The sequence below is a fragment of the Periplaneta americana genome, chromosome 15 (genome assembly GCF_040183065.1).
Source record: "Periplaneta americana isolate PAMFEO1 chromosome 15, P.americana_PAMFEO1_priV1, whole genome shotgun sequence".
Taxonomy (NCBI): Eukaryota; Metazoa; Arthropoda; class Insecta; order Blattodea; family Blattidae; genus Periplaneta; species Periplaneta americana.
In genome coordinates, this window is record NC_091131.1 from 26,364,799 (window position 1) to 26,391,986 (window position 27,188).

General features: G+C 37.6%; 1 protein-coding gene across 2 annotated transcripts in view; it reads left to right on the forward strand.

The window, feature by feature from the left end:
* Window positions 1-27,188, forward strand: part of LOC138714740 (ankyrin repeat domain-containing protein 13D) — a 67,593-nt gene that overhangs the window by 5,020 nt on the left and 35,385 nt on the right. The window contains exons 2-6 of one of the 2 annotated variants that reach the window (XM_069846846.1): window positions 11,518-11,653; window positions 12,849-12,973; window positions 14,962-15,007; window positions 21,225-21,368; window positions 23,876-23,944. In XM_069846846.1, the coding sequence (XP_069702947.1) occupies window positions 11,518-11,653; window positions 12,849-12,973; window positions 14,962-15,007; window positions 21,225-21,368; window positions 23,876-23,944 (520 nt within the window). The remainder of the gene's footprint in view (window positions 1-11,517; window positions 11,654-12,848; window positions 12,974-14,961; window positions 15,008-21,224; window positions 21,369-23,875; window positions 23,945-27,188) is intronic. The other variant, XM_069846847.1, reaches the window with a different exon arrangement.

A 27,188-nucleotide genomic window follows, 5' to 3' on the forward strand; every position in this document is an offset into this window, starting at 1 on the left:
TTCTTCTTCTTCTTATTTGGTATTACAGCCCAGGTGGGCCTTAACCTCCTCTATGGCTCTCTTCCATCCTTCTCTATCCATCGCCAACTCCCTCCAATTCCTTATTCCTAATCTATTCACATCCACTTGTACACAGTTCCACCATCTTGTTCTCGGTCTTCCTCTTAATCTGGTTCCATCTGGGTTGTTATTGAAGACAATCTTCACTTTCCTTGTTGTTTCCATCCTTGTGACGTGTCCCAACCATCTCAGTCTTTGACATCTTATGTGCGCCTCCAAATCCGATTCCTTGTACAGTTCGTATATCTCATTATTATATCTGGCTCTCCATCCATCCACTGTTTCAATTGCTCCGAATATCCTTCTTAAGATTACTCTAACAGCCTTGAATTATTAAAAAAACGAAAATGAATTTTCTTCTATTAACATTAACTTAATAAGCTAATACTAATATAAAATTAGTTGATTTAATTAATTTTAATTAATTAATTCTAATTTAAAATATAAGTATACTGGTATTAAAATATGCTACAAAAATTATAAATTTACTTTCGAAGGGAACAAGAGTAAGATTGGCCGCGGCACTGTTCTGACTTAAAGAAGTGGTCCCCACTTTTAAAAAGTTTGAGAAACGCTGCCATGGACTGTATATGAACGAGAGATTGACAGGTGCGAGTGGAGTACAACAGACCAAAGTGAAGCTGTGTGCTTAGCTTCGAATCGCTCCCAGACCAATTCCAATCTGTGGCTCCATACCCCACTATTGTCACTCAGCCACGTGCTATATTTTTTTTTAGCCTCAGTTCCGTCTTGTTACTTCTATCCGCTGCATGTGAACAAATTAAACATACTTCATTTCAATAAATCTTGTAAAGAAACTTGCCTCAAGCAAAAGTTTTTCTCTACTCCCAATCACTTTCTGAAAGTTAGCATACAGATAACAGATGCCAAAGATGCAGCGCTGCTTGTGGTCTAGGTTTACCTGGCAGTCGATACCTGGTTGTCACCTCCTTATAATTAAAAAGAAACTTGCCTCAAGCAAAAGTTTTTCTCTACTCCCAATCACTTTCTGAAAGTTAGCATATAGAGAACAGATGCCAAAGATGCAGCGCTGCTTGTGGTCTAGGTTTACATGGCAGTCGATACCTGGTTGTCACCTCCTTATAATTAAAAAGAAACTTGCCTCAAGCAAAAGTTTTTCTCTACTCCCAATCACTTTCTGAAAGTTAGCATATAGAGAACAGATGCCAAAGATGCAGCGCTGCTTGTGGTCTAGGTTTACCTGGCAGTCGATACCTGGTTGTCACCTCCTTATAATTAAAAAGAAACTTGCCTCAAGCAAAAGTTTTTCTCTACTCCCAATCACTTTCTGAAAGCATATAGATAACGGATGCCAAAGATGCAGCGCTGCTTGTGGTCTAGGTTTACATGGCAGTCGATACCTGGTTGTCACCTCCTTATAATTAAAAAGAAACTTGCCTCAAGCAAAAGTTTTTCTCTACTCCCAATCACTTTCTGAAAGTTAGCATATAGATAACGGATGCCAAAGATGCAGCGCTGCTTGTGGTCTAGGTTTACATGGCAGTCGATACCTGGTTGTCACCTCCTTATAATTAAAAAGAAACTTGCCTCAAGCAAAAGTTTTTCTCTACTCCCAATCACTTTCTGAAAGTTAGCATATAGATAACAGATGGCAAAGATACAGCGCTGCTTGTGGTCTAGGTTGACATGGCAGTCGATACCTGGTTGTCACCTCCTTAGAAATTAAAAAGAAACTTGCCTCAAGCAAAAGTTTTTCTCTACTCCCAATCACTTTCTGAAAGTTAGCATATAGGTAACAGATGCCAAAGATGCAGCGCTGCTTGTGGTCTGGGTTTACATAGCAGTCGATACCTGGTTGTCACCTCCTTATAATTAAAAAGAAACTTGCCTCAAGCAAAAGTTTTTCTCTACTCCCAATCACTTTCTGAAAGTTAGCATATAGATAACGGATGCCAAAGATGCAGCGCTGCTTGTGGTCTGGGTTTACATGGCAGTCGATACCTGGTTGTCACCTCCTTATAATTAAAAAGAAACTTGCCTCAAGCAAAAGTTTTTCTCTACTCCCAATCACTTTCTGAAAGTTAGCATATAGATAACAGATGGCAAAGATACAGCGCTGCTTGTGGTCTAGGTTGACATGGCAGTCGATACCTGGTTGTCACCTCCTTAGAAATTAAAAAGAAACTTGCCTCAAGCAAAAGTTTTTCTCTACTCCCAATCACTTTCTGAAAGTTAGCATATAGGTAACAGATGCCAAAGATGCAGCGCTGCTTGTGGTCTGGGTTTACATAGCAGTCGATACCTGGTTGTCACCTCCTTATAATTAAAAAGAAACTTGCCTCAAGCAAAAGTTTTTCTCTACTCCCAATCACTTTCTGAAAGTTAGCATATAGGTAACAGATGCCAAAGATGCAGCGCTGCTTGTGGTCTAGGTTGACATGGCAGTCGATACCTGGTTGTCACCTCCTTATAATTAAAAAGAAACTTGCCTCAAGCAAAAGTTTTTCTCTACTCCCAATCACTTTCTGAAAGTTAGCATATAGAGAACAGATGCCAAAGATGCAGCGCTGCTTGTGGTCTAGGTTTACATGGCAGTCGATACCTGGTTGTCACCTCCTTATAATTCAAAAATGCAGATTTAAATGGAAAACACATCAGTTCTGTGTTCTGATAGCGGAATACCTAACAAAAAAGCAGTGGGCAGACATAGAGAACATCAAAGCGAGGTACCTGAAAAGAGTACTTGGGCTCTCAAAATACACAGCCTCGAGATTAATATACGTCATGACAAAGGAAACCTTTCTATTTGAGGAAATCAGGCTACAACTAGCGATACAAATGACAGCCCAGCTGAAGGCATGAAGGCAGCCATCGATGAGAGGAAATAAAAAGAGCAGGAGATATGGGAAGAATTCTTCACCACAGATGCAGAAGGGACCAAACTTCTAGCTCCGCCATCTAGTGACGAGACTAGCGGTACACAGCTTCCACAACAAGATCTGCAGCAACAATCGATACCACGACCCCAGTGACAACTGTGTGTGTTCGTTATGTGCAAAAATGTGTGAACGATACCATATCCTTCGATGTGAGAAAAGGAAGAAGTCTTTTGACACAATATAGCAAAGAATAAATAACTAAATACCCATTGGGTGCTCTTTCTCTTTATTATTATTATTATTAAATGGAAAACACATGTCAAAGATGCTCGCGACAATTCACCCAGGCAGTTTACATGTAGGTCTAGCAGGATTACAAGAAAGTTTGTTAATATTAGAGGAGAAAAATTCGCTCCGATACCAAGGGGTCGAACCTGGGTCCTTGGTTCTACGTACCAAGTGCTCTCACCATTGAGCTATGCCGAAGTCCAAACCACAGCACTGGATCGAACTCCCCTCCTCTAGTGTTTTTCCCTTTTTGGCCTGACTCCAAGTTGGGCATGTATTTTGACATTTTATATTGTCAACTGCCATTATACGAAGAGCGCACTCAGTTGAGTGACTTTGTGGCCGGGATTCCACAGTAATATGCACAGTAATCTGTACAGAAATATGGACTGTTTCTAGAAGATCTACGTAAAGATTATTATATTTTAGTCCTACAGAATATATATAGGGAAAAACACTGGAGGAGGGGGGTTCGATCCGGTGCTGTGGATTGGACTTTGGTGTAGCTCAGTGGTGAGAGCACTTGGTACATAGAACCAAGGACCCAGGTTCGATCCCTGGTGCCGGAGCGAATTTTTCTCCTCAAATATTGTTACCATAACAGATATATTCTGTACGACCAAAAAATAATCTTTACATAGATTCTTCTAGTAAGAAAGTTTGTGTTTTCGTCGCTGCAGAAAGAAAAACATCGTTGTATGCTTGTTCCTGATTTGGTTTGTGGCATAACATCTTCCTCCATTTTACTGTGGAGTAACGGTCAGCGCGTCTGGCTGCGAAACCAGGTGGCCCAGGTTCGAATCCCGGTCGGGGCAAGTTACCTGGTTGAGGTTTTTTCTGGGGTTTTCCCTCAACCCAATACGAGCAAATGCTGGGTAACTTTCAGTGCTGGACCCCAGACTCATTTCACCGGCATTATCACCTTCATATCATTCAGACGCTAAATAACCTAGATGTTGATACAGCATCGTAAAATAACCCAATAAAATAAAAAATAAAAAATAAAAATTGACCATACTATCAAGACTATCCGTGCACTATGTGTGATCTGTAATAATCTATTTGTTTTACTACTGAGATTTGTGATGTACCTTGTTTCTGAAAACTATGAAAGACGAACTAATAGATTTAATGTTGAATACTTCAGCTATATGGGATAAACGACATAAACAGCACCACAACCGAGATGTTTCGGCTAGTGAGTGGAAGAAAATGGCGACAAAATTAGGAGCAACAAGTGTGCTTTATTATTAGTTCACATTGTTGCGTTAACCTGCCTGGATGGTGTTTCAATTCTTCAAATAAGTTATGATATTCTCCCAGATCCTCCTTTCCTTGATTGATTTGTAGGGTGAATACTCCACTGGTGGTTTTAACTACAGAGTGTTCGAGCCAAGTTGTCCCCCACTACCATGAAAACTGGTTGGCAGACGGGAATGATGCATTATGCTCTTGCTAGTTATGATGGATTCCCATGGCTCTTAAGTCAATATTCAGTGCATTGCATTTTTATATGCAATACTTTCGTCAAATATACCTACGTGGAGAACGTGTTGCCATAAATTCAGACGTCGTTTCCCTGATGGTCCTGTGCCAAATAAGAAAACAATATACAGACTCATAAAGAAATTTAACGAGTTCAAAATAAGAAGCGTCGAGTGAATAAACGAGTCTTAACTGAGGAAATATTAGATGGGATAGGTTTTTGATTAGAACGAAGTCCTCAGAAATCTTTGCGCAGATTAGCCCAGGAAGTAGGGGTGTCAAAAACCTCAGTTCAACAGCTGTTAAATTGTTGAAGTTGAAACCATATTAAACCCATATAGTGCATCACATAAGTGAAAATGAACTAAAAAAAGTGTCTGGGAATGTGTTGAAGCGATGTCAAGCATGCTTGAAAGCCGAAGGTCACCATTTCCAGCAATTACTACAGTAAGGTAAGCATTTTATTTCAGTATTATGAGTTTTATTTTGCCGCAAATTAGGTCAACATTTGGCAGGAGATGGACGACCCATATAACAGAAAGGGTTTGGAATTGAACAGGTTACATCAGCTGCTTGTCTATGTGGATAACGTGAATATGTTAGGAGAAAATCCACAAACGATTAGGAAAACACGGACATTTTACTTAAAGCAAGTAAAGAGATAGGTTTGGAAGTAAATACCGAAAAGACAAAGTAGGCCTATATGATTATGTCTCGTGACCAGAACATAGTACGAAATGGAAATATAAAAATTGGAAATTTATCCTTCGAAAAGGTGGAAAAGTTCAAATATCTTGGAGCAGCAGTAACAAATATAAATGATACTTGCGAGGAAATTAAACGCAAAATAAATATGGGAAATGTCTGTTATTATTCGGTTGAGAAGCTTTTGTCATCCAAACTGCTCTCAAAAAAGCAGAAAGTTAGAATTTATAAAACAGTTATACTGGTATTACCAGTTGTTAATACTGGTTGTTCTGTATGGTTGTGAAACTTGGACTCTCACTTTGAGAGAGGAACAGAGGTTAAGGGTGTTCGAGAATAAAGTGCTTAGGAAAATACACTCAGGGACAAAAAAACCGGACACTTTAATATTTGCTGGTATTTTGCAAAACATTATCTTCTCATACAATATTATGATAGCCATCTGTTGTTATGGAGACGTGTATACATTGTCGATTGTTTTTTGTTTTATAAACAAGCCATTACAACTAAATATTCCAATTTTGCTTTCAGAGTCTCAGCTATAACAATTTTGTCTCAATCATTTTGTGCTTCATTATCATCATTCGTTATTTCTTTATTTTTACATTTTCTGAGTTTAAGTGGGGTTGTATAACATTTGTCTTAAAACAAGATGCGACCTGAAGATGTGGCTCAAGCTGTAGCCCTTTACGATGATGGACGCAGTGTACGTTACATTACAAATGTTATGAATATGGCTAGAAGCACAACTCATGATGCCATAAAACGGTATAGAGAGACCCTAGAATATACCTGAAGACCAGGTTCGGGTCGTCCAAGAGCTACAAATCCAAATGAAGACAGGTATATGGTGTTGAGAGTTCTTAGGGTGCGCAACCTGCCAGCTACTAGTGTAGCCCAGCAATTTGTTAACATGCATGAACGCCCAATTTCGGCCAAAACAGTTAGAAGGAGGTTGAAAGCAAGTGGACTGATATCAAGTAGACCTGCAACTGGTCCCAGACTTCTCAGGATGCATCGAGTTGAACGACTGCATTTTGCAAATGATCACAGGGATTGGAGAAATGGACAGTGGAGCTGTGTTCTGTTCACCGATGAGTCCCGTTTCAATCTGTGCTCACCTGATGGACGTGAAAGAGTTTGGAGAAGGAGGGGATAACGATTTTCACAGTGTTGCATTTCCGAAAATGTGCCGTATGGAGGTGGTGGAGTGATGATTTGGGCAGGAGTGTGTACTGATGCTCGTACAGAGTTGGTTTTTGTTGAAAATGGAAGACTAACAGCTGATAGGTATATAAATGAATATTTGGGTGATCATGTTGTGCCATTTGGCCAATTTGTAGGCGATAATTTTGTTTTAATGCATTATAATGCACGGCCGCATATTGCCCATGCGGTCGGAGATTATCTCCAAGAAGTGGGAATCCATGTTCTTCCATGGCCTGCAAGGAGTCCAGACATGAACCCAATTGAACACGTGTGGGACATGCTGGGACGGCATGTTAAGAATAGACGACCGAGACCAGAATCGTTACAAGAGTTGAGGCGAGCACTTGGTGAAGAATGGGAACTTATTCCTCAAGAAGACATTGCTAACCAAATTGACAGCATGCCAAGACGTATGGATGCAGTCATTCAAGCCAGAGGGGGTAATACCCGTTACTAAAAAGAGTTTTTAATGTTTAAGGCACCATAAAATGAAAAAACAGTTAGACCAAACGATGCCATAGTTATACGCCCTTTGTAATTTTTTGTAAATTTTCTCATCAGAAATTTTTTTTTTTTCAAATGTTGTCGTATAAGGTGCTAAATGGAACATTATTTTGTTCAAATGGGTTTTGTTTCATTTTGAAATAATTGGCAACAAAATACAAGCAAATATAGAAGTGTCCGGTTTTTTTTTGTCCCTGAGTGTATTTGGGACTAAGAGGGATGAAGTTACAAGACAATGGAGAAAGTTACACAACACAGAACTGCACGCATTGTATTCTTCACCTGACATAGTTAGGAATATTATATCTAGACTGTGAGATGGGCAGGGCATGTAGCACGTATGGACGAATCCAGAAATGCATATAGTGTGTTAGTTGGGAGGTCAGAGGGAAAAAGACCTTTGGGGAGGCTGAGACGTAGATGGGAGGATAACATTAAAATGGATTTGAGGGAGGTGGGATATGATGATAGAGATTGGATTAATCTTGCACAGGATAGGGACCGACCACTCAAATTTGTTGCTTCAGCAGAGTTTATCATTATATTGGCTTATATGGAGATTCGACTGTATTTCATTTTCGAACCTGAAGTTTGCTGAAGAAACTTTCCTGACTCAGAAACTTTCAGAAATGCAAACTATGTTTTATTGGCAATGTTATCATTTATTTACTGAGTTGGTGCAACAGTGACGTTAAAAAGAAATCATTCATTCATAGTTTTCTGCCCAAGGGAAAGTCTTTCACTGCAAACCCAGCATTCTCCAAACTTTCCTAATTTTCTGCTTTCCGCCTTCCTCTGAATGTCTTATAGCCTATCTTAACGTTGTCTATCATCTGATATCTTCTTCTGACCTCGACGTTTCTCCTGTTCACCATTCCTTGCAGTGCATCCTTCAGTGGGCAGTTTCTTCTCAGCTGTGACCCAGCTAATTCCTTTTTTTTTCTTCCTGGTCAATTTCAGCATTATCATTTCTTCACCCACTCTTTCTAGTACAGCTTCATTTCTTATTCTGTCTGTCCATTTGCCACACTCCACTCTTCCCCATATCCACATTTCAAATGCTTCTAGTTGCTTCTCTTCACTTCGTAGTAATGTCCATGTTTCTGCCCCATACATTGCCACACAAAGCGCTTTACTGATAATCCGTGGCACTACAGCCTGTGAAGGGCCTAGACCGACCAGCTGGCTGCTGGCTTCACGCCGACATGCCGAAGCAGAGGTGGACGATCATTCAACCAAAATGAAGGTATCATGTGGTTAGCACGATGATCCCTCTAGCCGTTACAGCTGGTATTCACAACCAGATTTCGCTGCCTATCGTAGCTCCCCAAGTGCATCACGATGCTGGGTGGGCACCGGTCCCATACACTGGCCGAAATTTTATGAGAAAATTTCTTCCCCCATGAGGATTCGAACCAGCGCACATTCCATAATGTGAGTCCTAGGCGGGATGCCTTAGACCGCGATGCCACAGTGCGGGACTAGCACTTTACTAGTCTCTTAATTTTTTCTCCAGAGGTCCGCAGAAGATGCTTCTTTTTCTGTTAAAAGCTTCATTTGCCATTTCTATCTTGTTTTTGACATCCTGGCAGCAGCTCATGTTACTGCTTATAGACACCCCAAGTATTTGAAGGTGTTCGTTTGTTCTACTAACTCATTTCGAATTCGCAAGTTTACCGTTTTTAGTAGCGACTTTAAAAGCATTTAGTTACTTACAAGTATTAATCATATTCCATTTGTGAAATAAAATGTTTTCAAGATTTTGACGTAACAGTGAACTTTCTACTGGTACTCGAATGTTTGATCTTTGTCAATATTTAAAGCAATGTCTCAGCAGCATTTCATAAGGGTTTAAGATATCCATGAAAATATATTTTCGCATCACTAATTAATTTTTATATACATCTTGATTACACAACTTTTAACACTGTATCACTTCGGAATATGTGTGATAAGACTTTAAATAATTGATTAAATGGCGATCTTACTCATCGTAATTGTGTAAGCATGTGCGGCTTACAGCTGTTTCGGTGCTTCTTCACACCATCCTCAGAGCCTACTAGGTCTCTGCGTCATCTCGAACTTCGCTGCCGAGATCTAGTAGGCTCTGAGGATGGTGTGAAGCAGCACCGAAACAGCTGTAAACCGCACATGCTTACACAATTAACACGAGTAAGATCGCTATTTAATAAATTATTTATATTCAAGTGTTAAAAGTAGTGTATGAAAGATTCAACATGGATAAGACTTTCTTGTGTTAAATTCTAACGTACTTCATTTACATGTTTCGACCTATTTATGGGTCATCCTCAGAACTGGTCGTTGTTGGTCTTGGCGCCTCTTGTTCTATTCCCTGTGAGAGTGCGTTCGTGTGGTATAGTGTAGAGTCAAAGAGTGTGTGTGTTTTGAAATTGAGTTGTGTGTTGAGAATTTCGTTGGGGTGTGTTTTCGTTTATATTTCCTTCTTTTTAACTGATCTGGAGAAAATTTGCGCTTCACTTAATTTTTTTTCAACATGCATGTCCAGCCATTTTATTTATCCTTATTGAAGTCCCATTTATGTTTTAATTTCAATAATTCACATATTTGGCTGCAGGTAACATGAGAAACTGAAATCTGCATTGACATTTTGGAAATAGGATGCATAAAACTACTACTAACTCAAGCCATTGCTTTAACCAACTAAAGGTAAAGTACCGTTTGAAAAATCTTTTCTTACTTATGTTCACTAACCAGGTTCTGGAACAAGTTTTCTCTGAATATTTTGATTTGCACTACTGTTGCTATATTATTACTCCCATCTCACTGACTTTGAGTACAGTTGGAAAAGAGCGTGAAAGTATGTCTTTTAATGAATACTTTCAAACTAACTACTCGAAGCCAAAATTATTGTGGTAGAGTTATTTTAATTTCTTGAAATTGAGTTTGGTACAGCTATCTAAAGTACAGTATATGTTACCAAAACACGTAAATTGAATTTATTATTTAACAAAAAGAAAAAGTCTGTTTGAAACGACACCATAATTAACCAATCGATAAATAATGTAACAGTTTAAAGCTCCAGTCAATACGTGCAGAATTTCATGTTTGTGTCATTAACCTTCTAATAAAGTATTCATAGAAAGGGCCAAGTTGAATGCATTACTTTTTTTTTACTTTATTTAAGCGAATTTGGATTAGAAACCTTTTAAATGCTTCTGTGTCGGAAACCTTCAGTGAGAAACCTTACATTTGCAGTGAGAAAGAAAGAGATAGAAGCTACAACAAAACAGCCTATATCAAGACTGAATCATAACTAATAATAGTATTTCAGTAAATATAACTTTATTTTTAATATTGGTGAAGTCTATTGAAGTTTGTTGGTGCTTATACGTATTGTTAAAAGGAAATTGTTTATTTTTTCAAGGGTAAACCTATCTCTCTCTTCTGTAATAGATGTGGGTTGTACATGACAAGTACCGGTAATGTAATTCCACGGTTTTGTGTCTTGAACTTAGCGCAGTCAGCTGTTTCTTACGTAAGAGGACCAGATTTCGTTCCCAGGCAGATTTTGTGAGATAGATTATTTTAATGCTTTGCTTCCCTCTTTCAGTTTATCTTCCTAGAGCTCCATTGATTCGTTACTATCTCATAATTTTGGAACAGCCTTTGGTGCTGCTTATTGGCTGAGATGTTGCCTACCTATCTTTAGTTGCTCTCGGGCATGGGTTCGATTCCCGCCTGGGCTGATTACCTGGTTGGTTTCCCCCCCCCCACCGAGGTTTTCCCCAGCTGTAAGGCGAATGTCAGGTAATCTATAACGAATCCTCGGCCTCATCTCGCCAAGTACCATCTCACTATCACATATCCCATTGACGCTAAGTAACTGGGTAATTGATACAGCGTCATTAAATAACAAAAAAAAACAGCCTCTGTAGTTATGAAAGAATGTTAAATATACCGAGGACAGAACAACTAGAGGGTTCAGTGACGTCACTACAGAAGAACCCACACACAGCAGAATTGTTCGTTGCACTACAAACTGAAAACGTTGACCATCTACTTTCACTGATCCAGCTACGCTGTCACAATACAATAACGTCTGTTCAGAAAATGTTTTGCAGCTGAATGGTACCGTATACCTGCTAGTGTGGGAGAAGGGGGTGGTCGGACAGTAAAAGTAACCATCTCCAAGCTTCTAGATGTTCTGTCCCCAGTATAAAGAATAACTAAGTAAACATTTGTGGTGTTTATTACTCTAATTATGTCTACTGAGAACATTTTGGGTCTTCAATCTCAAAAACAGATTTGTATTAAAATTACAGTAAATACACATTTATCTCGAATTGTTATGAATGTTCGTACTTCCGCAAATATTGAAGTTTGTTTGTACAACATTTTTATATTGTATTCGTAATTGTTGCAGTATGACAAAGAAAAACGTGATGCCCGGGGCCGTACACCTCTTATGTTGGCAGTTACTTTGGGCCATCTGGAATCAGCCCGAATACTTCTGCAGCATGCAACAAATGTTAACACAGAAAACAGGGATGGATGGACAGGTATTATAAAATCACAAACTTATAAGAAAAGAAGTTAGTTTAAAATCGCGATAAAAATTGCGTGTTAATCTTCTTTATGTGTCTTTTGTGATAATAATAAGTGACATTTTATCATAATTGTCATCGCCGTCCTCCTACTCCTAATCATCATCATCATCAGCAGTAGCAGCACCATCATTGTCAGCAGCAACATCTCCGTCATCATCATGTCATTGCTGTCAGTCCCATTACTACTTCCATATCATCATCACTTTCTATAGGCTAGTCCTGAATATTTTCTGCCCCTGAAGAGGCTCGACTGACATTTTATCATAATTATCCTCCTCCTCCTCCTCCTCCTAATCATCATCATCATCATCATCATCATCATCATCATCATCATCATCAGCAGCAGCAGCAGCAGCAGCACCATCATTGTCAGCAGCAACATCTCCGTCATCATCATGTCATTGCTGTCAGTCCCATTACTACTTCCATATCATCATCACTTTCTATAGGCTAGTCCTGAATATTTTCTGCACCTGAAGAGGCTCGACACACGTAAAATGACGATAAATGGTACTTCTGTCTTCACTAAGCTTCTTGACCCTTACGAAAGTAAACAAATGATCAGTTTTACTGTGACTTCTGCCTCTTATCCAATACTGCCCTTCCTCTTCATGATAATAATCAATGGTGCTCCTTCAATATTCCATTTCGTTGCATACAAATTGATGTTTTCACTGGGCTAATAGTTTTTTCTGGATGCTGTACTCCATTGTCAGTGAATTATTATTTTTTTTTTTTCGAAGAAATTCGAAGTACATACAGCTTTCTCAAGCAGGTGAATATTTCCACCAATTTCACAGCATTTAAAAGAAACTTGCAGTATTTAACTGATTGTCATAAGAAAAATTCTTGTATCAGCTCCTATTTGCAGTTGACAAGACTGGCTAAACACTGATGGTACTGTATGATATAGAATATTTAGAATATAACTGCTTAACTGTTTGTTCTAACCGTAGTTATTGAAAGAATAAACATTTCTATTTCCTTGTTTAAGTAACTTCTGGTTACAATGTAGTTCCACGATGTCCTGAAATGCTGTTGTGCACGTTTTTGGAACCATTGTCCTAAATGAATTGTTTAATTTTACAATCTCATTGCATACAGTTGCAGAGTTTATGCTAATTCTAAAAATTCTTGTGATTTACAGTTGTCCAAGAAGCTGTTGCTACAGGAGATCCAGAACTGTTGCAGTTGGTTCTTGAGAGAAGAGATTTTCAGAGATATTCAAGCAGAGTGGGTGGCATTCCAGAGCTACTACAGAAACTTAAAGAGGTAGAGAAACGACGGAATTCCTTCCAAGTTGATGAAATATGAGGAAGGTTTCATTAAGCATGCTTGTAGCCTATGGTAAATCTATGAACTGTCTGCTCAAAATAATGTAACAAGAATACACAGCAATAACTTTGAAACCAAAGAACATATTTTTATTCTGTTTGCTTTGTGAGATTAACAGATGTTGGGAGTTTTGTTACAAAGTTTCTACATGCGCGCCCGTGGTTGCCAGTGCAATGTCTATTCGAAAATCAATTTCGTTGCAAGTGTTTTGAAGTAGAAATTGTAGAAATGACATCTCTTATTCTTACACGTAAGATCTGGAGATTCGCTACAGGTGGTCTATAGACGTTGTCCTTTGCATAGCCCCACATAAAGAAATCTCATGTTCCCTCACTATACGAAGAGGCTCAGATTTCCATATCCGAACATAGTGACGATTTACCCATTGCTTCATTAGAAAACAGCACTCTTTGCAAGTAATTGTTACCTTCATCTATTCTATGCAACATATCCATGGCAAAATTCATTCTTCTTACCTTATCATCTTCTGTAATAGCCTGCACAATTTGAAGTTTGTAAGAAAAATGCTTAAGATGCTTTCGAAGGACTTTGTACATAGTTGATTGTCATCATCCTTAGCTCGACAACCCATCATGGGTCCTGGCTGTCCATAGGAGTTTCCGCCATTCATCCCTATTTCTAGCAACACTCATCCAGTTTTTAACTCCAATAGTTCTGGCATCCTCCCTGATGCCATCCTCCCATCTGACCTTTGGTCTTCCTCTTTGTCTACTTCCCCCTGGTTCATATCGGAGGACTCTGACATAGTTGATTGTGGAATTTATAATTCTCGGGATACACGACGAATAGACTTTGTTGGACTGTGTAGGAAAGCTTCATGTATTGCTGCAACTTGAGCTTCAGGTTCACTCGATCTTCTTGTAGATTTGCCTTTCCTATGCTACCAGTTTGCATAAGTTTCTCATACCATAGCTGAATATAACGTCTAGAAGGTGCATGACGAGTATTGTAGACTCTCTTATAATGTCTTTGAACCTGTGTTGTTGAATTAGTCTGAATTAGCCATTCTACACAACGAGCTTTCTGTTCTAAATTCGCCATTTTCAGAAAAAAGTGACATACGGCTCAACAACAGTGACTGTTGCCAATGAATAAAATCTCCCAACTTTTGTTAACATCTTACAGTAACCATAATTCAGTTATTCTGATCATGTTATTAGATATTTTGATATTATTTTGTTATATTATTTTATGTACACCTTATACTATGAGAAATGTTAGAAAGTAAATTATTTTAAAAGTAAGTTAAGGCCTATGTATTGTGGGTCCCTATCACCGCGGCATGGCGCGTCCTCAGGTTGCGGATAGAGGAGACGGCCTCCAGATATGGAGGGTAGCTGCGAATATATTGAATAAGCAGTCGTGGACAGTCGATAAGGGTGGTCCTCCAGCTTGGGGGTTGGGCGAAGGACTAACAACCCATCACCGTAAAAAACAGCTTGTTACGAAACCTAAGAATAAGCCTCGGAATGGGACTGATTCTCCGGCAGGACCACAGCAAAGGAGTGTTAGTTGGGAGGCCAGAGGGGAAAAGACCTTTGGGGAGGCCGAGACGTAGATGGGAGGATAATATTAAAATGGATTTGAGGGAGGTGGGATATGATGGTAGAGAATGGATTAATCTTGCTCAGAATAGGGACCAATGGCGGGCTTATGTGAGGGCGGCAATGAACCTCCGGGTTCCTTAAAAGCCAGTAAGTAAGTAAGTTAAGGATATGTGCTACTGAGTTTTAAAACTTCCACAATTTTCATTTTCGTCAAATATTGTAGGATTGCAGAACTGCCTTGACATACAATAAAGGTGCTTGTGACAAGGGTTCGAATGTGTATACATTCTCTATAGGCATAGTTCTGTTACTCCTAAATCACTAGACTAACTGTGCTAATATTTTGTTTAATTTTAGGCACCTGATTTTTATGTGGAGATGAAATGGGAATTCACAAGTTGGGGTAAGTCTAATGTCCTATAACTAGACTTGTGCACTAAAATATACTACACTGTTTCATTTAATCCTAATTTTTCTTTGTTTTTCTGGTCATACACCAGGATTGAAATCTAATCTTCCAATATTTTTATAATTTAGTTAAAAATATTCATAATTGCAAAGTAATTCAATTGATTACACGTGGGAGGGGAGGGGTTTGCTTTTTGGTGCCTGCGGATCGGCGTATAAATATGCTACTGGCATTTTAAAACAATATAATATGACATCCAAAGATATTAAAAATATTTGTTTAAATATCTTAAAGAAATCCATAGGCATTTTACATAATCATTTATATATAGTGCTTAATTTTTAAACTTTCTAAATTGCATATTGTACAGTAAAACCCCGATTATCCATAACCCTATTAACCGATTGATGGATTATCCGACTGTCTTTCTCTCTCGCAGAAAAAAATATGAAGTACTGTACATTACGAGTAAATTAGCACGAATTTTTTCTACAGAGTGTATTTTACAAACCTTTACCCTTACGCTTTATGGTCTACTATTCGAGTGGCCGTACTGTTTAACTTCTATGCGAAATGTCTTCTACAAGTGTCAAAAGAAAACATGTTTTACTACGGAAAAAAGTGAAAGTAGGTTTTTTAAGTGCAAGTAATTGAGTGGTTTGGGAAAGAGAAAATGTGGTTGATCTCACATCACAATACGAGATAGGAATTACAACTGTGCGTGATTTAGGGTAATGAAAAGCAAAATATAAAGTGTATAAAATTTGTAAATCTACAACATGAGACCTATACTATTCCTATCTTTCCACAGACGGTCGTCATATGGAGTTTCCTTGAGCATTAAAAACCCTTCGTTGAAAACCAGACTTAAGTACAATAAATAATGTTTTAATAACTCACATCAGAAAATTAAACTTGAATTGCTAAAAAAAGATTTAAATTAGTGAACTTCTGATCCTCTAGTTATCGTATTAAAAGAGATCATGGAGGAAATTACGAAAATATTATGTAGCTACTTAGTTTATGCAAACTTTTATGGTACGGATTATCCGATTTTTTCGATTAACCGTTCAGGGAAAAACGTAATACGGCGAACGCAAAGCTCCGTCCACGTCCCCTTTCCACTTTTCCCCTACAAGCTCAACACACACCCTAGCGGGAAAGAGTGGAAATAGGGGTTTACGGTGGGGTGACATCTAGTGTAGGAAAGTGGAACAAAAAGAGTAACGACATCTACGAAGCAAAATAGGAACTTCGTCCTGTCAGTCTCTCTCTCTCCAGCCTCTCCTTCTCTGTTCCTTGCTTCATGGCTCTCTCTCTCTTTTTTTTTTTTTTCTTACGACTTCGCAGAAGGGGAGATTCGATCCGAGAAAGTTCGTAACTAAACCTAAACGCACGCTTTTTGTTCACGCTTTAGACCTCTCAGCTACCGAGGCGAGTTGGGGGTAGAAGGGAAAATGAATCTATTTATGTTTAAGGGAACTGCCATAACGTATTGTAGAAGGGGACAATGACCGAATAGCGTGGGTAGAAACTGGTGGGCTTGTGAATGTCGCTTGGTAGGGGTTGACTACGGGGGTGGCATAAGTCTAATGCGTATTACAATGTGGTAGGCAAACCACATTACATTGTGTTGTGTTGTGTCAATACATGTTGTGGACAGTTGTCTAATGCGTATTATCTAATACGTATTGTCTAATGCGTATTGCATTGTGGTTGTGGACAGTTGTCTAACGCGTATTGTCTAATGCATATTACAATGTGGTAGGCAGTGATCCATCGAAGCGGGACAGATAGTAGAGAGAGACAGTAGAGAGAGAGAGCATGCGAGCAAGGTGCCGAGCGGCGCGGGTGGGGATAACTTCCCCTACTGGCGTTCGCCGTAATACATTTTTGCCACCGTTCACTTCACCCCCTTCATTACCACGGATAATAGAGGTTCTACTGTACTATGATTGCTACCTACTGTATTGATTTTTCTCTCTATTCAATATATGCATTTTTTTTTATTGTTTTCTGGAGCTATATGGTCATCTGTTATGACAGGTGGCTGTATAAATAAATAAAATGGCTGGGTGATACGAGTCAATAATGAATACAATTGATGTACTAGGAAATGAATTTGTGAAAGCATTATTTTAGTAAGCACGGATTGAAACAAGATGATACGAATTTTAGAAAAACATCAAACTTCATTATTATTAGCCCTCAAACTTACACAACTGGAAGATATTTTTGCAGACTTTTATGTCATTTTATAACCACTACACGTATCCTTTGCATACAAATATTTTAGTAATTCTCTTCTTCTAGCTTATATCCTCTGTCGAGGATCAAATTTTTTTTTTATAAGTTTTTCCATTTTCCCCGTCTTTCCACAGTTGAGTTCCATCTACTCCATTAGAGTTGGGTCGATTCGTGAATGAATCGTTCATTCGAACGACTAATAATAAAGAATCGTAAGAACCGATTCGTGGTATCAACGAATCGTCGTTCAAAAGAATCGTAACGAATCGTCGTTCAAAAGAATAGTAAGGAATCAGCATGGTATCGTAACCCACGATTCTATTAGTTGTTTGATGTAACCTGTCAACGGACATTTCCGAACTGTGTCGAATGCTCCCGAGCGAGAGTGAAATCAAAATATGTACTGCATTTGTTAAGTATGGAAAATAATGAACACAAACCTGAAATGTGCATAGTTAAATAGAGATGTAATGCAAAAAATGTACTTCGTAATAAGGCTCAGTTCATAAATTATAATTTAGAAACATTATCTTGGGTAATTTTGTAGATTAATAGAGTCATGCTGAATGGTTCCAGCCAATGAGAAAGAGGCAATCCAATGTCTCGCCTCTTATGCCATCTATGTAGAACATTTTTGTTCTACGCATGGTTTACAAAGGAAAGTGTCCTGTAAGTCGTTCGTTGACGAATCATTGGAATCGCAGAGTAGGAAGAATCGTGAACTCGTTGACGATTCAAAAGAATAGTTGGAATCGCAGACTGAGAAAAATCGTGAACGAATCGTTAGAATCGATTCGTAATGTATGATTGAATCGTTGGAATCGACTTCTGAAAAAGAATCGTGTTGCCCAACTCTATACTCCATGTCATTCTCAGTGTTGCCAATTCAGCGGTTTTCCTGCTAGATCTAGCGTTTTTCGGCGTTAGTTTAGCAAGTAAAATTTATGAAATTTGTATTGCTGGTATAGGGATTTAGCGGGAAATTTTAGCACTCGCAGCGGCAAAATAATATAATTTTACATTGACAACATAGCAATTTAGCGGTTTCTGAATGGCTTCACAGCGGATTTTTAAGAATTGAGTTGGCAACACTGGTCATTCTTCTCCTCTTCTTTCGACATTCCTCCTAACCTGGTCAAACCATCTGATTCATGGCCTCTAGCCTCTTTCTATCGATTCTGACATTTTCCTGGGTATTCTGTCATCTTCCAAAGATATCTGTACCTTTTAAATTCTTGATACTTCTCTAATTCTGTTGCAGTGTGGAGATCAATGGTAACATTCCTTTGCAAAACGAAAAGTTACATTTGTTCAGATCAAATTTCTGCACATTTAAAGGACAAAACTACAATTTTTTCATTCATTTATTATCATAATGCACTGCTCTCTTAAATTGACTGAGAATAATGAGAATTAATGGCTTTCTCAAAACATGCTATGAAATGAATTTAAATACTATTATAGTCACAATCATGCCATGGTATGAAAGAAAAATTTCACAACCTCGAGCGGGAATCGAACCTGCGACTTCCTATTCTCCGGTCAGGCGCTCTACCACTGAGCTATCGAGTTCGTCTCACGCCAAAGGCTTGGAATTATCCTTTCATACTGGCGACTCTGTTATAGAGTACTGTCCATAGCGTCTGATCTAGTCAGCACTGCTTATGGCTTGAAAGAAACTTTACAAATGTAATCTTCTTCATCATTAATATGTCACATCAACGGACGTGTATACGTCACCAAACATCGTAAGATGAAGATTACATGCTATGAAATGTTTCATATACAGTGAAACCTGTTCAAATCGGAACCTGAACAATCCGGAAATGAAATGAATGTCTATTTCGGAACAATTTATTGGTCCCGGCGAAATTTGTGTGTATTATGTGTAATTTTTCCTGAATAAAACGGAAACTGTCCAGCGCGGAAACGGAAACTGTCTGCTACTGTTCAAAACGGAAACAATATTTTGGACATACACTATATTTTGTAACTATATTTTGAAACAGCGTGTAATTTCAAGGAATATACGAAATATGTAGGTCACTAAGATAAAAACAAGTTTTCTTTGCAAAATTGTAGAGGGTACGAGGGTGTGTTGGCCTGTCGGTCATAAATTTTATTACCCTGTTGACTAGGCAGACGAGTCCCTTCAAAGATTTTCAATGCTTCACACCCGTATACTGTCGTAGCTAAACAGAGCGCAAGTGTAGTGATTTCCAGGTAAAAAAAAAAAGTTGCATAAAATGTGGCATTAACATTAAGTGATGAAGTAAAAGTTATCGAGATAAAGGAAAATTAGGAACAAAGTCTATGTGAAATAATATTGAAATACAGTTGTGGAAAACTCAGGTGTGACACTTTAAAAAATAAAGATCATAATGAGTGAGTGGCGTGCGGCCAATATTGGTGACACAAAAGGAACCAGAAAGCAACTGTTTATGTGAAAATAAATGAACTGTTGTGGGAGTGGGTTCTTCATGACCTTTCAAAGAACAAGCCAATTTCTGGATCTGTTCTGCAAAGCAAGCTATTGAACTGGGAAAGAAATTAAATAAACCAGAATTCAAGGCTTCTAATAGATGGCTTCTAGTCCAATCAATTAATAAAGTGCAATGATATGCAGTATTAGAGTATAGTGTTAGATATTAAATAGAATGAGATTAGTGAACTTTAGTAATGTTTAATGACTAATGAGTGAGTTACGATAATATTTACACAGAAAATGAGATTTTAATCAAGATGATTCACCAACGTAATATGCGACAGAAAGCTGATTTAATGTGATGAGTGTTAAACGGAATATTTTGTACTTCTTGCAGTTTGCGGCATGCCATTTTGTTTTTCATGTATATGAATGACAAAATATTCCATTTTAATGTCACACCTGAATAACACGGAAATCTGTCCACAACGGAAAAAAAATTAGGACCATGTCACTTCCGTCTTGAACAGGTTTCACTGTAAAACAATAATTTTTATCTCGAAAAGTAGCAAAAACGAGCAAAACTGTATTAAACTTTTTTGTTTAAAATATCTCAGAGAAAAACTTCCTGAAATTAATGACATTATTTACGGTTCGTCCTGTATAGTACACAATATACTAAATTGAAAATATCTTTCTTTGCATATACTTAAAAAATATCTGTGAAAATATCGAGTTTATCCCACTGCCTGTGGTGTACGCTGGATAGTTTTTGAGAAAGAAAGTGGTCTATGTTTCTTGGCACTAGTCATGCTGTAGAGTTTGAACAAGTAACAGCAAGTTAATGGCCCTGCCAGTGCATAAAAAATTATGTTTATGATTTCATTTATGTTGTTGTTGTTGTTGTCTTGTGCCTTGCATCTGGCAATGAAGCCATTAGCAGTCGTGCTTTCCAATACTTTTGAACTGTAGTTTCATTTATCAAGAGACTAATTTTACTTTTAGTCGAGATTTTGTAATGCACTTCATAAACGTATATTGCACAATATTTTTTGCACTATAGTATATTTTGAAAATACTTGTAGTCATGGTCTAGTGGTCAGAGCTTCTGGCTATAGTTCATGAGGTCGCTGGTTCGATTCCCAGTTAGAGCACAGGAATTTTTCCTTAAAGGGGATTATTCCTGTGTTCGTCCATGGTCTGGAATTTAGGTTAAGGTTAGATTTAAGACCTCTCCTGGTACCACATTATCATAATCATCCTATCACATCATCGGGGTAATGTAACTCCGCCTTCCAGGTGCCCCAACCTCAGAAGTGGGTTACTACTAAGCCATGGCCAGGAGAGAAGACCAGAAATGTCGAAAAGACAACCTGGTGGCATTGGGGGGGGGGGGAATACTTTTAGTGCATAGTCGTGGATGTTTTTCCCCTCCACCTTTCTTTCGAAAACAAAATATTTGAATTAAACCCTAAACTTTGCAAAATTATCACAACTTCGTTTACTTTGTCTTATTATGCAAATCTTACATTATTTCAGTTCCGTTGGTATCTCGGATGTGCCCAAGTGACACATACAAAGTTTACAAGCAGGGGTCCAATGTACGAATCGATACAACTCTTCTGGGTTTTGACCAAACTAATTGGCAACGTGGGAACAGAAGTTACGTGTTCAAGGGACAGAGTATGTATACTACATGACTGTCTTTTAACAATTTACTTTCTCTGCTAAAACATTTTGATTATAAATGAATGTGATTATATCATTAGCTACAAGTAAGTTATTTGTATCATATTACTAAACATTATCTATCAGCCTAAAAGAGTGTTGCGATGATATTAATACTGGCATGAGTCATACTGACTTATCATAAAACCGCAGTTTGAGTAATGTCTGAGTGGAAGAGGAATGTGTGTCATCAGCATTTCACAGTGGTAGAAAGGAACTCTAATTGAAAACAAAGTATTTTTTGTTTTTATGTTTAATTTACCGTGTGCTTATAAAACAGAAGTATGATGTGTATTAAATATTTAATCTTAAACTATTATACCATATTTACTCGCCTGTAACTTGCCCTCATGCATATCTCACAACCTTTTTCTCTCAGTGTGAAATTATAGAAAAAACAATCCCTGCTTATATCTCGCATTAATTTCTTTGCAAGCAGGCATACCATAAGTATAATTGTAATTTTAAGTTTCTAATTCTCGCGTGAGTTTTTTTTTTAAACAAGCATCACAGATACACTCGATAGGTGTCAAGATGACACAGTGTAGTCTATGATAACAACGAATGTGAAGCACGCAAGGGTGAGAGTAGTGAATAAGGTAAGGACGACAGTCGTCATTTATTACATCTGTTAGCTATATGCGGATATAAGAATAAATAAGCATAATATTCTTATATGCTTCGTTTTCCAACAAAATCTTTCCCACATAAAAGTCCCCGCATGTAACACACACTCGAATTTTTTCCCCTGCTTTCGGTAAATATGATAATATGCATTTATTACAACAATTTATTAAGAAGCGTTGGATAAAATTTTATATGCCAGACGGGAGTAAATATATTTCTTGCATTTGTGAAGATTATCACTAGGAACCGGATTTTTATGTAATATCAAGGTGTGAAATATGTACATATTTATGTAAGAAAAATAAGCTGAATATGTACCAAAATATGTAAAATCATGAAAATATTTAATATCAATATCTGGCAGGTATAAGATAGGTAAGACAGTCCAGTTGTGATTTCAAAGAACATCCGACTTTTTTACCGTACACTTGACACATTACTATTTTTCCATCTGTAGTGAAATCTTCGTCCATCGCAATCCATGATTTTATTTTTGTCATTAGGGTTGAAGATACAGGGGCCAATTTAGTTAGTTAAAAGCAGTAGATAAACTCACTTGCACTTTATATTGTAATTACTAAAACTAGATGAGGGACATATGCATTTAGCTGCTCCCTGTAAGAAACAAAGTACCTACTAAAATCTCAAACTATAGGCATTTACAAACTATTGTTTGAAAAGTGACATTCCTGTCTCATTCAGCCGAGGACCATACTTAATAATTGCTCGGAAATTCTCATTTCCGTATAGATCTACTAAATTTAAAGTAAAGAGGTCAAGCAATAACCTGAAAAGCTATTTATTTTAATCTTTCAACATCTTTCCAGTTTGTCCTTTACTTCAGCTTCTTTTCAAAAGTCGGTTACTTTATTGTGGCTCATGCCAGACTTGACACAGGTTTTCCCTGGAAGGATTAGGAAGAGGGTGGGTAAGGTTGCAAATTGCATGAGAACAGCTTGTTAAGACTGTGCAGAACAATTATAGTTGGAGACAAATCATGTCGTCCTCGTCCCACTTCACCACATGAAGGCAACGCTACTTTCTGAGGGATTTTTACAATACAAGGTAGTTGTATGAGAAAGGTTGCCTTTTGTTCACTCATATTTATAGTGGGCGGTATGGAGTGAGTGCCTCTTTTACTTCCTGGAATTAAGAATGTTATGTTTTGTTCCGAAATATATCCATTCTTGCATAGGTAAAAAGGCTTTTTAAATCTGTGTCCCCAGGAGAAGCTTTTTTTTTTCATTTTAGAGAAGTAAAAATGAATAAAACCCCTAAATATGTAGATATATGTAATACCAAGCCATAATATGTAATGTGGGGCAAATATGTAAAAATATGTAATATCAAATTTTAATATATTAATGGGAATTACAAGATTCGCAAAGATTTGCTATTTATATACGGTTAGGTGGAAAGGAATATAATATGTAATTACATAAAAATCCAGTCCCCAATTATCACTCTCAGCTTGTACCTTGGGCACTAAGTATTACATTCATGAATAAAATCCTACTTTACTGTCTTTCAGCATAAATTACTCTATTTTACACTTTGTATTATGGTGTCACAGCTTGCAAGACTGAATAAAAGAATATGAGGGATTTTAATGTATTTCGAATCAAAGAATTTTTACTGTATTTGAGCATTGTGACATTCCTCTCTACTCTGAAGACATTGTTCAATCTCTTCGATGTTTTATTTTTTGGGAAAAGTTAGAAGATTACATCTTGTATTCGATATATAATGTCGAGTAATATGGTGTAATTGGTTTCCCTAGGTGTTAATTTATACGTATTATGTGTGGTTTTCAAAATATGTCTCAATTTTAACAGCCATCTCAGCTCCCACAGTGATTCGCTGTCATAGGAGCTATATTTTCAAACTGCAGGCAGCTGAAACAGGTGATGAGATTCCCTGGTCGATCCATAATATTTTTAACTTCTCTGCTTCTTGTAAAGTCTTTTGGTCGTTGTTTTCTGTAGCTCTCACTGTAGATTTGCAGCACTTCTGTCAAGTTCGTCAGAGCTATAAAGAGACTTCTTAGTACAGGACGTTCCTTTCATAAGGAAAGTTGAAGGTCTTCTTGCTCGCTCAACGTGTCAGTTGCAGCAGGCGAAGCTTTTTTCAAGTTTCTTTCTGCAAGGACGCCAAGTACTAGAAGCTTTTCCAGACCTTCCAACCTGGCTTGCTTTGTAACATTGTTTTGATTTTGTCTTTCTATTTTCAAGCAAGAGAGGTTCCTTTTTGCAAGCTTGATTCCTTGTTTGCATATTAAATGTTGAACCTGATGGAAGCAAGCCAAGCAACAGACAGTAATTGTATTGCTCTAAACTTCAACATTTGCTCTGACTGAATTATTACTGTGTTGTGTATGTTTTCAAAAGTTGAAGTTGCTTTGAAGAGCTATTTCTGTAATGTAAATGTGAATTTATAAACAAATATTTTCACTGTTTTCAGCAGTTATTTAATATGTATAACAATAATTTTTAAAGCATTTGTGCCAGATATTTTGTTTAAAAATGTAAGTTGCACAGAGAAGGACGTTTCACTTTACGTTCTTACTGATAATATTGATTGTCAAGAGTATCCATCACAAGGCATGCATATTGCTGATATAACAGAATATTGTTTTCAGCTTCAAGTTTGCTATATTTAGCTCTTTGGATGTTATGTAATTGATCATTTGATATTTGCTCTCAATGCAAGCAGCCTAAAATGGAATTATGTATGCAAATTGATTGATTTATTTAAAGAAAAAACAGTGCTTCCATTTGGATAGAAATTGATTTAAAAATTTGGAATTCATGCTAGTATGTACATGGTCTGTCTGGAAGGTATCCAACCATTAACACTGTATTAAGATAAAAGTAACTTACCTAAGATAATAGTGTATTAGTTCCTTTCTCAGAACGCCCCTTGGAACCTCATATACTTACCCCAACGTTTCTTGCTCTCTCTGAGCAGTCTGCAAAGACCTCTATTAAAATCACCTTCAACTGTGCCTTGTTAGAAGCATAGTAGAAAGAGGGGCAAGTATAGAACGAACAGTTTATCCACCATTAGCAAGAATAGTTGCACACATTTCCGTTAATTTCGTCCATGGTCCACTATCTGCTCCCTTTCAACAGTGATTTAGTTTTGGGAAAAGTTATAAGTCGCAGATAACCAAATTCTGATTTTATGGGAATTGAAAGACCTGGATGATGCGATGTTTTGCTAAAAAAAATCTCTGCAAACTTGGGACTGTTTACAGAAAGAAAACACAATTTCATGGAAGATATATTGGAACAGATATAGCAATTGTGGTAGATCCATCGGTATATATTATGTGTAGCCATTCTTCTGTAGGGTATCTAGTATTGATCGTTTCCAGTGCTAGAAGTTTTTGTATTTCCTTTGGTGTGTCTGATTTACTTATTTCCTTTTCCTTTACATTTTTCCTTTTATCATTCTGTTGGCAGAGACACAACAAATTATGATGGTGAAATAAAGGCTATACACATTGCTCTCCGACAATTATTAAATCTTCCCTTAAATAAATATAACAAGACAGTAATTCTTTCAGATTCTAAAGCTGCAATTCAGGGAATATGTTCAAATGCTACAAAGAAGTCAACAAAAATAAGAGAATGCTACAAAATGGTAACACAACTCCAAAAAGTTAATAAGATTGTCCATCTCCAATGGATTCCAGCACACTGTGGAGTCATGGGGAATGAAACCGCAGACACACTTGCAAAGAAAGGCACAACAATAAAACAAAAGTCTAAATTTAATTTCTCATATTCCTCAATAAAAAGCTTGATCACTACAAAATTTTCTCATTCATACCTACAAGAAATAGAATCAAATGCTGAAGACAAAAAATGGATTACACTACTTTCCAACCCAGATATAATCCCCCAGAGACAAGGAAAACAGCAGCTGCAGCTTTCAGACTATTGACAAATCATGACTGTCTAGCAAGTCATCTCTACAGAATAGGTATCTCAGCTTCACCAATATGTGTCCTGTGTAACGATCCAGCAGAAATTAATGAAGATCACTTGAAGACCTGTGAAGCATTAAGATCAGAAGAAACTACAGTTCAAAAGTTTTGGAAAGCACGACTGCTAATGGCTTCATTGCCAGATGCAAGGCACTAGACAACAACAACAACAACATATAGAAATTGTTGAGCTGTTTTTCAGCATAGTCCCCACCGCAATTGAGACATTTGTCATACCGTGGGATCAACTTTTGTATTCCTGTGTCGCAAAAGTTTGCTGCCTTGGATTGGAATCAGTGTGTGACAACCATCTGCACTTTTCTGTTGAAAAATAGCTCAACAATTACTGTATCTGTTCCAATAAATCTTTCCATAAAATTTTGCAGACCTGTTATCTATTAACAATGTAAGAATTTGAAGTAGTTCTGGGGATTCCACAGACTATTATCTCAAAGATTTTCGAGAATGATCTTACCATGAAATATGGTGGCAAAATTCGTTCTGCAGCTCCTGTCACAAGAACAGAAGAAATTTCGCACTCAAGTTAAACAAGACTTGCTTGAAACTCCTAACAATGACTAAGATTTCAAACATACCTCAGGAAAACTATTTTCTCTTCCACTTTGTTGAAAATGAACACTTGAGTTGGCAAGCGTTTCTGGCCCTGACGAGGGTTATCTCTTATTAAATACCAACATTAGTCAGCCATTATGGAAACTTCTCATTGATGAACGAACCCCATTATGCCATGGGCTTAGATTTTCTGCGCGAGTTTTATAAATAATAATATGCAGAGCAAAAGTTTTGTTCTGATCTCCTAATTTCATTTTAAAATAGCCCAGATACAAACTCCTGATCAATGCGGTAATGCTTCTTTTCTGCTGCTTTATCACATAACACCCACATATGTAACAAAAATTGTTCGGATTGTTTTTTTTTTAGTAGGTTATTTTACGACGCTTTATCAACAGCTCAGGTTATTTAGCGTCTGAATGAGATGAAGGTGATAATGCCGGTGAAATGAGTCCGGAGTCCAGCACCGAAAGTTACCCAGCATTTGCTCATATTGGGTTGAGGGAAAACCCCAGAAAGAACCTCAATCAGGCAACTTGCCCCGACCAGGAATCGAACCCGGGCCACCTGGTTTCGCGGCCAGA